Source organism: Tursiops truncatus, chromosome 12 (genome assembly GCF_011762595.2).
Source record: "Tursiops truncatus isolate mTurTru1 chromosome 12, mTurTru1.mat.Y, whole genome shotgun sequence".
Classification (NCBI taxonomy): domain Eukaryota; kingdom Metazoa; phylum Chordata; class Mammalia; order Artiodactyla; family Delphinidae; genus Tursiops; species Tursiops truncatus.
The window spans coordinates 7,867,317-7,883,059 of NC_047045.1; the positions used below are offsets into that span (position 1 = coordinate 7,867,317).

Below are 15,743 nucleotides of genomic sequence, written 5' to 3' on the forward strand. Positions count from 1 at the left end.
GGTAATGCAATAAGCATTTAAAATTTTATTGTGAAATGTATCAGACATTTTTGAAGATAATGTAAAACATTATTTTATTAAGTGATAAAATAAACTCCCAGGTACCAACCCTTCATTTAAGAAACAGAATATTATTAGTACCATAAAAGCGCCCTGTGTAATCCTCCTGACTTTTGTATTAATCATTCTTTAGTTTTGCTTATAGTTTCATTACCTATGAGTATATGCCAAGGACGTGTCTGGTTGAGTTTGGAAAAACTGAGTAGCAAGCACAAGTTCAGCTGTGGGGGAAAGCTGCTGCCATGAGAAAGCTGAGCAGTCCCTGGGTTATGGTGTGCTTCTGTGCACTGAAACGTTTCAGGATCCCTTAGGGGAGTTAATGGGCAAGGTCAGGAGTGACTTGTGTGAATCCACACTTCCAAGCCATAGTGTGATGGAATATTTTGTGAGTTCACACATCCAGGGCTCCTGCCAGGGTCATAGTGTGATGGAGTATTGTGTGAACTCACACACCCAGGGCTCCCGCCAAGGTCGTAGTGTGATGGAGTATTGTGTGAACTCACACATCCAGGGCTCCCGCCAAGGTCGTAGTGTGATGGAGTATTGTGTGAACTCACACATCCAGGGCTCCTGCCAAGGTCACGGCATGGTGGAGTATTAGATAGCCAATGTGTGGAATAGGCTGGTTTACATCTACACTTACCGTTCAGTTTTCCTTCCTTCAACTCTTAGGAGTAGGGCAAAGCAGAAAACCTCTATGAGGGGAAAAGACTGCCCTCATATGATCTAGGCTATAGGGCAGAAACGTTCTTAGTGCACCCTCAAGCAAATCAAGTGCTGAAAGGAATCTGGCCAAGCTTTTAATCTGTCCTTAGGTTAAAAAATGGCCCCATGGCAGCACAGGTCTTTCAGATGATAGACCTCAGTGTCGCTGTGGGTTGAGCACACTGATCCAATCTTGGTCAGTCACCTCTGTATCTAAGACAGAGGACCTCTTTGGAACCTTCCTTCCTGTCTTCCTAGGGATTCCCTGTACCTTCCTTGTGCATTGGATCTTGTTTCCTAACACCTATTTTGTCTCTTGGTTTACTCTCTCATTTTGGTGGAGCCTATTCTCTATTATCTTGTTGGGGAAAATGGTGTAGGAAATAAATATCTCTGAAACCTTTAGTGTCTAAAAATGTCTTTATTCTGCTCTTACACTTGTTTAGCTAAGTATGGAATTCTAGGTTGGAACTCTTTCCTTCAGAATTTTGAGAATATTGCTCCATTGGCTTTTGGGTTGCAGCCTTGCTGTTGAGAGTTTCAAAGCTTTTCTGGTTGCTAGTTCTTTATATGTGATCCTTTTCCCCTTTCAAGAATCTTGTAGAATCTTCTCTTTGTTTTGGCTGCCCTAATGGCACACGATGATGTACCTCTGGTCTCTCAGTACTCATTGGGCCCTTTTCCTCTGGAAGCAGATGTACTTCAGTTCTGGGAAATTTTCTTAGTTTGTTAATCATTTTCTCCCATTTGTCTTCTCTGTTCGTTCTTTATGGAACTTCTGTCATTTAGATGGTGGATCATCTTCACTGGTTCTCTTAATTTTTAGTTTTTTTCCTCTCCTTTTTTTCCATTTATTCCTCTTTGTTGTATTTATTAGGTTACTTCTTCAGCCGTAACTGCCTTTTTGAGCTTTTTGCTTTTCTTTATCTCTTTTTTTTGTCTATCTCTCTTTCTCCTTCCTCTCTCCCCTCCTTTTCCTCACTCCGTCTCATTCCATTTTTTCTTTTAAAATTCAAGTGCTCTTTTGTTCTATGACTGTTCCTTTGTTATAGCAACATTTTCCTTTTTAACCATTGATTGTATTGAAGTATAGTTGATTTAGAATGTGTTAATTTCTGCTGTACAGCAAAGTGACTCAGCTATACACATACATACATTCTTTTTATGTTCTTTTCCATTATGGTTTATCACAGGATATTGAATATAGCTCCCTGTGCTATACAGTAGGACCTTGTTGTTTATCTATCCTATATATACTAGTTTGCATCTGCTAATTGCAAACTCCCAATCCATTCTTCCCCCACCCCCACCCCCAGTTATAGCAACATTTTCTTATTTCATGAATGCGATTTTTTTTCTTTAAGAACAATACTGATAGATTTTTAAGTTTTATTTCTCTCTACAAGTTGCTTTTTCTCTGTTTTGGTTTCTAACTTGCATGTTAGAAGCTTTCTTCAGGTGTCTGATAGTTGTCAGTTATCTGCACGTGACTGAAAGGAGGCTGATTGGACGTTCAGAGGGCACACATGGGACTTGTGTCTTCGAGTGTCACATTAGGGTGATGTTGGTGAGCTGATTGCTAGGAATCTGTGAAGTTGGTATCTGAGATCTTATCTAATAAAATAGATTTACATAACAGATCTATTATAGACATTTTGGCCTGGTCAGATTCCCCGTGTCAAGAACTGTGAAGAAGCTGAGATTTTACGCTACATGTTGTTGAAAGTAGCTCTCCATGGTTTCTCAGTTTCCGTACATCTAGTGAGCAAGGACACTGAGAGGTTTTTGTTCCAGACCATCTTTTTAAGGATGTTGCTGTAGTGAAGAGCTTTGGGAGGTGTAGGTAGTGTCTCTGTCTGGAGCAGAAGGTGGATTTGTTTACTGTCCAGTATGACAGAGATACCGTCTCCCTCCAGTTCAAAGGTTAGACAGGTTTTCTTATACCTCCTTAAAAAAGATCAAGGTTTCCTAAGCTTAGAGTTCTTCAACTGTGACCCAAACCCTATGCGTGCGTGGTATCCACCTGTGTCACCCCGTGTGACTTGGGGGAGTGAGAACAAGGGCAACCGAGGTGAACTTGAAACTCTGACCCCAGAGTCTCGTGTCTCTTGCCAGCATCCATGACCCTGTGGCCAGCTAGCTTACTGGCTTGCAAATAGGGTTAGATCTTACGCTCTTTACAGTTCTTGAAATGCCAGGGAAGACTCTAGCCTGTTTCCTTCCTGGAGAGTAAGACTCCTTTAACTGCCAGCATTCTGGGAACCCAGTAGAGGAAGAGCTCTGTGCACCTCGGCGTTCAGGGTTCAGAACGCCTCTGCTTATACCTTCGTGCTCTCAGCTTTGCCAGGTGACTTCCCGTTCAGAGGACCTCTGTTCTGTCATCTCTGGGGAACAAACCTCCAGACTCCTCAGGTGAAGGAGGCCTGTAGCAGGGAGAGGATGTGGGGTTCTGGTCCTTGCTGAGAGATCCCCTTCTCAATGAAGCATTGCCTGACTTTTCTGTTTAAAACCGCTATCCTTCTCACCCTCTTTCCTCTCTTTATCTTTCTGCATAGCACTTACTACCTTCAGACGTACTGTATCATTTTTCTTATTTACTGTCTTTATTCTCTATCACCCTTCCCACTGGTATGTAAGCTCCAAAAGGTCAGAGATTTTTATCTCTTTAATTTTACTCTTTATCTCTAACACCTAGAAAGTGTCTATTATGTGCCTATTTATAGACTATCTGTTATAATACAGCTGTTGTCATAGCTATTCAGTAAATATTTGTTGACTGGATGGGTGGATGAACGACTGGAGGAACTTGCACAGCTTTTGCCCTTGGCTTCTGGTTTGAGAATAAAACTTGATAAGTTTATTTTCTTTAAGTCATTGGTACATCTTTTTAAAAGCTTTAAATATTGATGTTAATTGAGGGCATAGGTGACTCTCACAGCAGGTTAATTATTGTCATTGCAAAGCAATTTAGGATAATTTGTTTTGTGTACAATTTCTTATCATGTGGTTTAGAATCCTGTTTTGGGAACTCCTAACTGCAGTGTTCTTTGTTTCTGTTAGAGCATTTCTATCACTCTCAGTCAGTAAATACTGGATATGCGTAGTTTGTAGGTAGAGCTAACGGGATTTGCTAAGGACTGGACGTGGGGCATAGAAAACAGAAAGATTAATGAAGATTGAATTTGGGGGTTTCCCTGGTGGCACAGTGGTTAAGAATCTGCCTGCCAATGCAGGGGACACGGGTTCGAGCCCTGGTCCAGGAAGATCCCACATGCCGCAGAGCAACTAAGCCCATGTGCCACAACTACTGAGCCTGCGCTCTAGAGCCTGCAAGCCACAACTACTGAGCCCATGCACCACAACTACTGAAGCCCACGCACCTAAAGCTCGTGCTCTGCAACAAGAGAAGCCACCGCAATGAGAAGCATGCACACCACAGCGAAGAGTAGCCCCCGCTTGCTGCAACTAGAGAAAGCCCGCACGCAGCAACGAAGACGCAATGCAGACAAAAATAAATAAATCAATCTGTGACCCTGTTTAAAAAAAAACACAAAAAGATTGAATTCGGGCTAATAAGTGGCAGAGCCTGAATTTCAGCCAGAATCTGTCCTTAACCATTATGCTGGGCTTCCCTGGTGGCTCAGTGGTTAAGAATCCACCTGCCAATGCAGGGGACATGGGTTCGAGCCCTGGTCCGGGAAGATCCCACATGCCATGGAGTAACTAAGCCTGTGCTCCACAACTACTGAAGCCCATGCGCCTAGAGCCCACGAGCCACAACTGCTAAGCCCATGTGCCCCAACTACTGAAGTCCGTGTGCCTAGAGCCCATGCTCCACAACAAGAGAAGCCACCACAAAGAGAAGCCTGCACACCAGAACGAAGAGTAGCCCCCGCTCGCCACAACTAGAGAAAGCCCATGTGCAGCAACAAAGACCCAATGTAGCCAAAAATAAAGAAAATAAATTTAAAAACAAAAACCCCCACTATGCTATGCTTCTTCTTGAATAAGAAAAACACAGCAAAGAAAATGATTACAAGGGCGTGGCCTGTTTGATGGGGGCAAAGCCAGGAGAGTGAGACGTCCAAGGAGCCAAGTAACCTGGTTATGTTTATCTTCTTTTGAAATAAGAGCCAAACTGCTCAGTTGAGGCTGAAGGCTAGGTTTGAGCCGAGAAAATATCCTATGAAACAGTGATCTAGGAATGTGGGGAGGGAATGGATTCAGAAAACCCAGTGTGATTGCTCGGCAGCACTGAAGGCCTGTTCAAGCTTAGTGATCGTGGATTTGAAGTCCGGTCCGTCAGAAGAGCTGTGTGTTCTTCCCAGCTCCATTCACCTCGTGCATACAAGTGTGGGTTAAGCAGAGAGTTAGGTTTACAAAGGTTGAGATTTCTGCGGGCAAAGATGACAGAGCAAGAGTAGTATGTGTGTCCTTAACAGGACGTGTGCAAGGGTGAGTGACAATGTGAACCGTGGAGGTTAAGGTGGGTCAGGAGGGAAGTGGGCACTTGAGGGGAAGCAGGGGACGATGAAGAGGAGTAGCATCCCGTGGGGTCAGAGGGTTGTTGAGCTGGTGGCCTTAGAGGGAGTGGGCTGGAGAGAAAGACGGGTGTGTGAGGGGGTGTCGATTGGAATTTAAGTTACACAGGGATCGCGGTCGTTGGCCACGTAAAGGTCCAGGGTTCGAGGCAGGAGTGGGAGCCAGGAGGGCTGCAAGGCGAGAGCCCTGAGGGTCGGGAAGGAAGACATCGGGGAGGTTTCTCACCCACAGTGATGGCTGCAGTCGTTCGGGAGGAAGTTAACCTTGAGTTAAGAGATACAGCCTTCAAGAAGTAAGGGCTTCCAGGGCTCTGTAGGGACTGCAGACAGGAGCAGAGTGCCAAGTGGTGCTGTGTGGCAACGTGGCATTCAGAGGCAGTGGAGGTGGCCATAGAGAGGAGACACAGAGGCTGTCTGCAAGCACTGGCGGGCAGCGCAGGAGCTGCAGGCCGGGCGGGAGGAGGAATGCGGAAGAGCTGGAGCCTCACCGGTGCTCTCTGAGGTGGCAGATTCTGACTTTGCATTACCTGGGCACGTTAAAAAATTTACTTTCCATTGAGAAAAATTTCTTCCTCTTCTCTGTAAGTTACAGAAGTTAAGTTTCTGATACTTGATTTCCCTTCATATATGCATGAAGGGAAAAGTTGTAAGTACGATACAAAGAACTTTCTTCCTGGACTGTTTAAGAGTAATTTGCCAACACGATGCTCCATTATCCCCAAACACTTTAGTGGGTATTTCCTCCAAACAAGAGTATTGTCCTACATAACCCAATGAAATCATCAAATTACAAAGCTAACATTGATACATTACTGCCACTTTATCCTCAGACCCACTGAAGTTTTGCTAGTTTTCCCCATAAAGTCCTTTGCAGCAAATGATCCAGTTCAGAATCATGCCTTGTAATAAGTGCTATGCCTCTTCAGTCCCCTTCGTTCTGCAATAGTTCCTCGGTCTGTCCTTGAGTCTCATGACCGTAACGCCTTTGAAGACTGGAACCCCGATAATTTGTAGAATGTCCGTCAGTTCTCATTGGTCTGTGATTTCCTCATGGTGTGTGACAGACAGGACTATCTCAGGAGCAGTGCTGTGCTCATCTCATGTATCTCACTAGGTGACACATGACTTCTGTGTGTCCCATTAATGTGATGTTAACTTGCATCATTTAAGTCTCTGTCAGACTTCACTGTAAAGTCACTCTTTTTCCCTTCAAACTTCTGGTGTGTATGTATGTATTTATATCAGTGTGGATTTATGAATTTCTCTATTATTCAGTGCATGTTAATCCATTTCTGTCATCATTTACTTTGACGCTCAGTTTATCCCCGCTGTGACCAGGGAAACCTCTTCAAGCTGGCTTCTCTGCCCTTTTGATGTGACCCCTCATTCTCCTAGCACTTACTTGCTTTCTGGTATGAAAAGATGGTCCAGATGGATCTTGTCCTGTGTGTGCCCCAGCTCTGGAGTCAACCATTTCTGCAAAGCCTTGGTTCTTCTTCGTGGAGAATTGTATTAGAAACCAGTACTGGGGGCTGTGTTCTCAGGCCCTGTGAGTGGACAGAGCTCGTGAGTACATGTATATACGTATATATTTACCCATACACGAATACATTTACATGTATTCATGTAAATGTATTTACATCTGTTTTTACACCTGTTTTTCCTTATCTAAACATGTAGTAAAAACCACGAGTTCACATGAGTATTTCTACTTTTAGTCCAGTTTAGTCCAAAACCGCAGGATTCGTTTTATCTCCTTTCCATCTGTGGACCTTCTTTCCCTGAAAGGTCTCAGTAGGGCACCTGGCTCTCCTGACCCTTGGTGTGTTTTCTCACTTGATCAGCCCCTTCCATAACCAGCTCCTGTCAGTGCCTCCCTCCCTCACGATGCATCCGCCCACCTCTCGGGCCTCAGCACCTCCTGCAGCCCACGTCCCTGTGTGACACCCTCCTCACCCCACCCGGACTTGCTCAGCCCTCCTTCCAGGAGCTCCTCCTGCAGGGATATTCTCCTCCCCTCACTTGGGCTCCATTGCAGTGTATCGGGCTTCTGCCCACACCCACCTTCACCCCCCGAGAGAAGTTTCTCTCCTCCTTTTGGGACTCTGGCACCCTGTACCAGGCTGCCCCTCTGCCAGGACCCCCTCCTCCCCCACAGTCTTAGGTCCCCTCCCATGCAGTTGCCCCCTCATCTTGCTTGGGCTCCCAGTACCTTGTTCTACCTGGATTTCCCTCAGCACCTGCACAGGCTCAGACCTCAGGCCACCCCAGCAGGGACACCCACCTTACTCCAGGTGGACTCTGGTATCTCACTCTGGGCTCCCTGCCCACGGAGATGCCCACTGTGCATAGTCTCTAGATTAAACATCTCCAGGTTCTTTCCCATCATGTTATTTCTGGAGGATTGAGTAATAAGACAGCAAGTGGGCTGTTGGGATGACCTGACACCCAACAGCCCAGAGGTGGACCACACTTTGCAGGTAAAGGACACAGTTTTCCGTGATACTGCTCTCACCTCAGATCCCAGCTGCAACTTGAGGATCCATAGGCTACCCTTGCTTCTGATCACATGGCTACAAACTGGGAGTTACTAATTACCCGCTCAGGTTCAGTAATTCACGAGAACAACTCACAGAACTTAGGAAAGCACTCTGCTTATTATTAAAGTTTTGTTATAGCAAAGGGATACAAATCAGAGCCATCCAAAAGAACAGGTGCACAGCGCCAGGTCTGGGAGGGTCCCAGATTTGTGAAGTCCATTGTCATCCCCCCAAGGGGTCAGGATGCATTACCCACCCAGAAAAATCTATGTATTACAATGTAGAGAGTATCACCAACCAGAGAAGCCACCCCAAGCCTCAGTGTCCAGAGTTTTTATTGGTGTTTCATTACATAGATGTGGTTGATTGAATCATCACCCACATGGCTCAGTCTCCAGCCCCCTTCCCTGCCCTGAAGGTTGGGCTTACAGCATGTGGCTCAAAACCCCAAATTTCCAATCACATGGTTGGTCTCACTGGTGTGGCCAGCCCCCGTCCTGAGTCATCTCCTTACCGTAAACTGTCTGGGCCACCATGAATAACAGAGACACTCCTGTCATTGGGAAATTCTAAGGATTTAGAGGCTAACTCTCAGGAATTAGGGACAAAAACCAACCAAATTCTTTATTCCAAGAGTTTAGAGTTTAGTTTACTTCCCAGGAAGCAGGACAAAAGCCAACCAGATTCTTCACTAGGCAGCTATGGAAAACTAAATTGCTTTCTTCTGTGGTATACAGATCAACTGTTCAGTCTTAAAATATCTACCTTGAGATTTCTCATTTACCTTCTCAGATTAAGTTGTATAAGAGTTCTGTAATGGTTATAAGGTACTTATTTACTCATTTTTTTAAACAAATATTTTTTAAATTTATTTGCTTATTTACTTTTGGCTGCATTGGGTCTTCGTTGCTGTGTGCGGGCTTTTCTCTCATTGCAGCGAGCGGAGGCTGCTCTTCGTTGCGGTGCGCGGGCTTCTCACTGCGGTGGCTTCTCTTGTTATGGAGCATGGGCTCTAGGCGCTCAGGCTTCAGTAGTTGTGGCACACAGGCTCAGTAGTTGTGCCTCGCGGACTCTAGAGCACAGGCTCAGTAGTTGTGGCACACGGGCTTAGTTGCTCCGCGGCATGTGGGATCTTCCCAGACCAGGGCTCAAACCTGTGTCTCCTGCATTGGCAGGCAGATTCTTAACCCCTGCACCACCAGGGAAGCCATATTTATTCATTTTTTATCATAGTAATTAATAAACTTTCAGAAATGTTCTAATACTGCTATATAAAATCATGGCATTGGAGTAATATAATCAAATGTATGGTAAAGTAAAAATATAATTGTATTTTTCCTTTTACCTGTCAGTTACATATCTTATCTGTTTTAGGTATGACTTTAGCCTTTCCAGCTTCAGTTCATGATTCTCTGATTTGCAGTAAAACATTTCAAATTCTATATAAAAATGAGGAAGTTGTTTTAAACGATGTCATGATCTTCAAAGTTAAAATGTTGTTGGATGAAAAAAAGGTAAACATTTCTTCATATACATTTAGATAAATATTTTTTGTAAAGCCTCAAGGCATATTTCTAACTTTCTATAAAATATTCAAAAGGCAGCTCATAGTATAATTTCTCTTCAGATTGAAGAAACCCTTGAGGAAATGAATTTTCTGTTATCCTTGGATCTGCACTTCACAGATGGAGATTATTCGTAAGTAGGCTAATCAAACAGTTAAAAATCGTAAGTTACTCATGACTGTTATCTATCTGTATTAGAGTCCCCATTTTCTTCTTAGAACCCAGCCTACCCCCTTCTTTATTTTGGACTCCTTCTCCCTTCTGGGAGAGTCTCATGGGAATGGTTAGGCCTACTTTTTTGTGCCCATGCTGTTTCCATGAGCTCCAGGTAGCAAAGTCAGACGACTTGAAGAAACATGAAACAATTTCCTAGACTCTAGAAATTGCACAGTTGATACAATACCACTGCCTTGAGGCATTTAAACACAACCGAGCTCTATTCCACTGCATCACTGGCTTATCTTTCTTGGTGGCATGAGTGATGCCACCTTCAGGTGGGACTCTCTTGATATTCAGAGAGTTATCAAGACTGATGACTCTTAGACTTAACAGTTGTTTCCAGAGTCCATGAAGTTTTAGGACTGGCTACCCTGAACTTGTCCACACATCCGGACATACAGTCATACATTTTAGGGACAAACTGTGCTTGTATTCATTTAAAACAAGAATCAGAGATCCATTTTACTATTTTACTTTCGTGGGGTTGTTTTTCATTTCAAATGTACCTGTAGAAATACTTCTTGAAAATTGTATATAAATTCAGACTACATGTGGGATAAATGTCTAAGCAGTTACATTTCTCAAAGGTCTGCTTGTGAGATGTCATCTTTACTACCATGGAGGAATAAGAATTTTTTACGTGGTGGCTACTGCTCCTCTGTAATACTTGTTTATTGCAGGGAATTCCTTGAGATGTTCTTTTTTAAAAGAAGTCAATTCTATAAGTGGAGTAAGCTGAAATGAGTAAATAGTTAATTAGCTGTAGGTAATTATAATGTACATATTGGTTAAAAATAGATATATATTTGGACATATTTTCATGGCATTGTTTCAATTTTTGTATGTGTAAATCTAATGACAGATTAAATATCTGTAATAAAATATATACCAATTATTGATACCTGCTTATTTTTGAGCAATACTTAATAACAAAATTTTGTACCATAAAAACAATTTTAAGCACCTTTTGGGATTTAGCACAATAGGATTTGACCTACACTGTACTGCAACTTTATTATAAACAGTATTCCCTATGGAGTAAAATTTTAAGATGAGAGTATTTCGTAAAGTATCAAAAAGGACTCGTTTTATAGGGGCATTAGTGAAAAACAGTCCATTAACATGGAAACTGTAAGTATAGTTAGAAAACTAGAAGATCTGGTTATTTTCTTACTGTTAGATTTCATATTACTGTCTAATGCAAATGTGATGCTTTAAAAATTATTCTCATTCTGTTTTTAAAAAATAATTAAGTAATTAAAGGTTTTGATAGTTTATGCTACAAAATGTTTGCCTTTACTAAATTTTCGTACTAATAAGCAAATATGTTGCTTTTTATAGGGCAGATGATCTGAACGCCTTGCAGCTAATAAGCAGCCGAACACTGAAGCTGCACTTTAGCCTCCAAAGAGGCCTCCATCACCATGTCAATGTCATGTTTGATTACTTCCACCTTTCTGTCGTGTCTGTGACAGTCCATGCGTCGTTGGTTGCACTACACCAGCCACTAATAAGGTAAATGTAACCACTTTCCCGCTCCTTAATTACATAGTATCTTTTACTTTTATAATGAAAACATATACTTTGATAAAGGTAACTGAAATAGGAATTTCTAAAGTCACACTTACTTAATAAACACTTTCATTTTTATACTAAAGTATTAATAAAATATAAGAGCATGGGAACATTAGATTGATGACTTTTTTATTACAAAAATATGGAGCATTCTTTGTCAAATAAACTGACCAAGAAAAGTAATGCAATATGGAAATAACCATACAGCATTGTTTAGTCTGCACCTCTGTTTTTATGCAATGCTGACTGTAACTATTCATTCTCTGGGAAAGTGTATTCATTTTTTCATAGTTTTTGTGTCTTTTCTCTAGACTAATTTATCTTCTTAAATCTATACAGTAATTCTTGTTTTCTAAGTTATTAACCAATTTTATGGATCTTTACTAAGTAAGCAGTTTTAAACTATGTCATGTTAGCCTAAAGGTACATGATATTCTGGATCATAATAAATTCATTGGGATAATTATTTTTTCTGCTCTCTTCCATGGGGAGATGGGTTGTCTTTCATTAATGTAAGAATACAGTTCAAGCTCTTTAGTTCTTACAATAAGACATCATCCTTGTGGCATGGGTAACAGATAGACACTTTTAAATCAGTAACTTATGTGAAAAGGCTCCAAATTGACTTGACTTCTGAACTACTTTACAATTTCTGATGCAAATTTTATTCCAGCAACTGATGTTAGGGATGATGCTTAAGGGTTATAATGTTAAACTGACTTATCAAAAAACTAAGTAGGTGATTTTGTAGAATTACCTACTTCAGAATTTATAGAAAACCAAGACAATGTAACATATTTCCCCCAAGTAACAGCCTGTTGCATGTCTTTACGTTGCTGTAAAAATTGTGAGCCGCATTTCCCCTGTGTTGTCCCGTGATGTCTTTAGAGCATGGGGCCAGGAAGAAGTCTCTTTCTCTTGATGGCCTGCTTTGCCTTCCTTATTCTGTAGTAAGATCTGGAGCTAGTTGTTTTGCCATTTTTGTCTTTCCTGTTAGACCTTTGAGAGCTTGTTCTCAGTTGCTATAACTTTTGTACACAGGAAAGTGTTCCTATGATTATATATAATTTTATTATAAACTTACTCAAAACAATTTTAGATGTTGATTAAATAAATTAATTTTTAACAGCATGATAACTCAATGAAAATTCTTTGACAGGAAAGTATGTTTTTTAGAAGTATAACTTTCGAATAAGTAGTATATACAATATTACTTTTATATGAATAGCCTGTTAGGTTTTAATGCTAAAAGTTTTTAATCTGTTTATAAAATACATTCCAGTATTTTTCCGAGTTTCTTAGTTTTGTAATTTCAGTAAGAATCCCTAACGAAGCTATTTCAAGCATTCCTTTTTCTTTATAACAATGGCTTCATTTCTTTTCGGAAGAAATGCGCAAACAGTCCCTAGCGGTTAGCTCGGGTTATCACTGCTGCTCTCTAATCGCTGAGTACGGAGAGCTCATCCTGGTGACTCAGTGCGATTCCTCCTGCGGTACTGCAGCTCTTGCACAGACTGGTGGGGAGAGGCGGCTCATCTCCTAGAGACCGTTCACTGCAAGGAGAGGACATTTTTGGCTCAGAATCAGAAGCCAAGAGGACTAGCTGTTGGCTCTGGTTGGCGATGGGAGAAGAGACTGAGGTGCCTGTGACAACTGGGGTTGCTGCTCTTTCCGTCACTGCCCTGGGCTCTGATGTCCCCTCTCTCGCTGCTAGAGCTGTGCCCTTCTTTGCCTGTAAAGGAGAGGGTCGGGAAGGAAAGCAAGGCAAGGGGAAGGAAGGCTTTTTGCTGGTGGTACGCTGGTAGAAGGGTCCTGTTAACGGTAGTGTTCCTCACTATTTATGCATCTATAAATGCAGGGTTTTTCCTGGAGTTTTGTTATAGCTGGACTTTTTAGTCCTCTAAACTAGTTGAAAAAATTTTTAGCTTACAGTATTACATATTTAAACGTTATTATTATTATTTTAATTTCTTCAGTAGTTGTGATGCGTGGGCTGAGTAGTTGTGGCTCACGGGCTCTAGAGCGCAGGCTCAGTAGTTGTGGCACACGGGCTTAGTTGCTCTGCGGCATGTGCGATCTTCCCGGACCAGGGCTCGTACCCGTGTCCCCTGCATTGGCAGGCAAATTCTTAACCACTGCGCCACCAGGGAAGTCCCTAAATGTTATATTTATATAAAACAATTTCTATGATCAACCCAACTATAGACATTAAATCAATGAGTTAATGGTTAGGATTTTTCTTTGCTTGTTTTTTGTATAACTTGTTTCTTATACTTGATTTTTTTCAATATAGCTTCTTCGGCTCAATTTTTTTTTTTTAAGGCTCAATTTTAAGAAACACTTCATAGCAAGTGGTATTTACCAATGACTTGCAACACCCTCGTTGCTAGGATCTAGATATTTCATTTTTGCAAAGCAAATTCATTTTGCAAATGAAGGCTGCTCTCTGCTTATGGTACATTTGATTTACTTTCCTGTCTTTTCCCTTTTGCCAAACTGCCAACCAGTCAAGTGCTTTGGCCTTCTTATAGTTAGCCAGTACTTTATCTCAAATTCTTAAAGGAAAAATTGTAAAGTTACTTTAAGAAGAGTTTAGAAATCATAGCCTTGCAAATCCCTTGCTTTTTATTCTGCCCCTCTAAGACTTTCTTTTGTAAACATTTAACTTAACACTATAAATAGACTCTTATGACAATAATAATGTGATGCTTGTTCCTCCAGCTTTCCTCGCCCTGTGAAGACTACTTGGTTAAACAGAAATGCACCAGCACAAAACAAAGATTCTGTGATTCCTACTCTTGAAAGTGTGGTCTTTGGTATTAACTACACAAAACAGTTATCACCAGACGTAAGAACTGATATGTTTATAAATCCTCTTTTCTCTCTTACTTTGAATGAAATTTGTTTTAACTGTTATGTTTGTGAATGTGATCATTCTTTTGTTCATTATTTGAGATCAACAACTTACAGATCTAATTAAATATGATCTTAACAAATTGGTTGGTTCCAGTTGTTTTTTTGAAAACGAACCTGATACCTCAAGATTTTACAAGACTTAATGGATAGAGACCTTTGACAGCCGGGGTCTTTTTTATTACTTACTCTCTCCCCCTGCTCCCTTCACACAACTGGTAGAATCATTTTTGCAAAGGTGCTTGTAAAGAGTCACTGCCAGAGTTGAGACCCAGAGTTGAGACCCAGCAGTATGAATACAGCCATTACTCCCCTGAAAGAAAAGGGGGCTCAGACTACAAAAGTGGAGTACCACTCAGTCGAAGTTTCCTGTGTTTAAATTACTTGTATGAATGAGAACAACTCCCTAAGATATTGCTACATTTCTTATCCGTTTTAGAATTAACTGTGATTTGTAAGTCCTTTATTTTTCTAAGCTTCAAGGGTGCTATTTTTAGACTCTTGGTTACTAACAGTGTGTCCCAAATCGACTCCTTGTTTAGGGCTTCAGCTTCGTCATTGCAGACTCCTTCCTGCGTCACGCCTACCGTTTCCATTACACCCTCTGTGCCACCCTCCTGCTGGCCTTCAAGGGGCTGCACAGCTACTTCATTACGGTAACGGAAGAGCTTCCCTCTTGTCAGAAACTAGAACTGGGTATGTTGAAAGTAGCCAGACCTCTGCTTTAGTTCAAGGCACTCTCTTCATTCTCATATTGCTAGTTATCAGCTTGGCCATAGTTTCTGTACTAAAACCAAGTTTATGTGCTTCACTTTTGCTTCTCTCTCAACTTTATCTTTTTCAATCTTTGATAATTACTTTCTGAAATTAAAAAAAACTGTATGATATTGAGAAATAATTTCTTGGTGCTAAGTTTGAAATGAGTCTTTTGGTAGATTTTTTTGAACAGTATGTCAATATTACTACTTCTCTTAGAATACAAGCAGAAAGCTTACTAGAAAACAAATGTAATTATCCATAGAATTATTAGATAGGGAAGAGAGATTAGATAGATTAGGTAACATAAATTAAATCCATACTTCCAAATATTTAACAGTCTAAGCAGATTGTAGGTACTTGGGACCTTTGTTTTTAAATATGTTTGGTGTTTTTTTTGTTTTGTTTTGTTTTGTTTTGCGGTACGTGGACCTGTCACTGCTGTGGCCTCTCCCGTTGCGGAGCACAGGCTCAGCGGCCCATGGCTCACGGACCCAGCCGCTCCGCGGCATGTGGGATCCTCCCGGACCGGGGCACAAACCCGCGTCCCCTGAATCGGCAGGCGGACCCTCAACCACTGCGCCACCAGGGAAGCCCCATATGTTTGGTTTTAAGTGATCTCAGATCTTATTTCTTTTATTTCATTTCAGAAAATAATAACATTACTCAGTTTTAATATTCTGAAAATTTTTCAAATAATTTTAAAACACTAGTCTTTGGTTTTTGTCTGACATTAATATCTGCATGTATATTGTAATACACAATGAAAAATCATATTGCCTTGATTTTGTATACCACTTGTAGTTTGCAAAATACATATATCACTTCACAGAAGATAAATTATTGAGATTTGCAAAAATGTTTTTATT

The 15,743-nt window shown here is 41.3% G+C and overlaps 1 protein-coding gene across 20 annotated transcripts in view; it reads left to right on the plus strand.

Moving 5' to 3' along the window:
• Positions 1 to 15,743, plus strand: part of FAM135A (family with sequence similarity 135 member A) — a 123,392-nt gene that overhangs the window by 49,481 nt on the left and 58,168 nt on the right. For 19 of the 20 annotated variants that reach the window (XR_012324683.1, XR_012324686.1, XR_012324682.1 and 16 more), the window contains 5 exons: positions 9,221 to 9,360; positions 9,474 to 9,544; positions 10,972 to 11,145; positions 13,927 to 14,053; positions 14,661 to 14,814. Coding sequence is in view for 14 of the 20 variants with exons in the window: in XM_073789337.1 (XP_073645438.1) it covers positions 9,221 to 9,360; positions 9,474 to 9,544; positions 10,972 to 11,145; positions 13,927 to 14,053; positions 14,661 to 14,814 (666 nt within the window). In the remaining 6 variants the exon portion in view is untranslated. Of the gene's footprint in view, positions 1 to 9,220; positions 9,361 to 9,473; positions 9,545 to 10,971; positions 11,146 to 13,926; positions 14,054 to 14,660; positions 14,815 to 15,743 lie in introns of those variants that run through there. The other variant, XM_019929268.2, reaches the window with a different exon arrangement.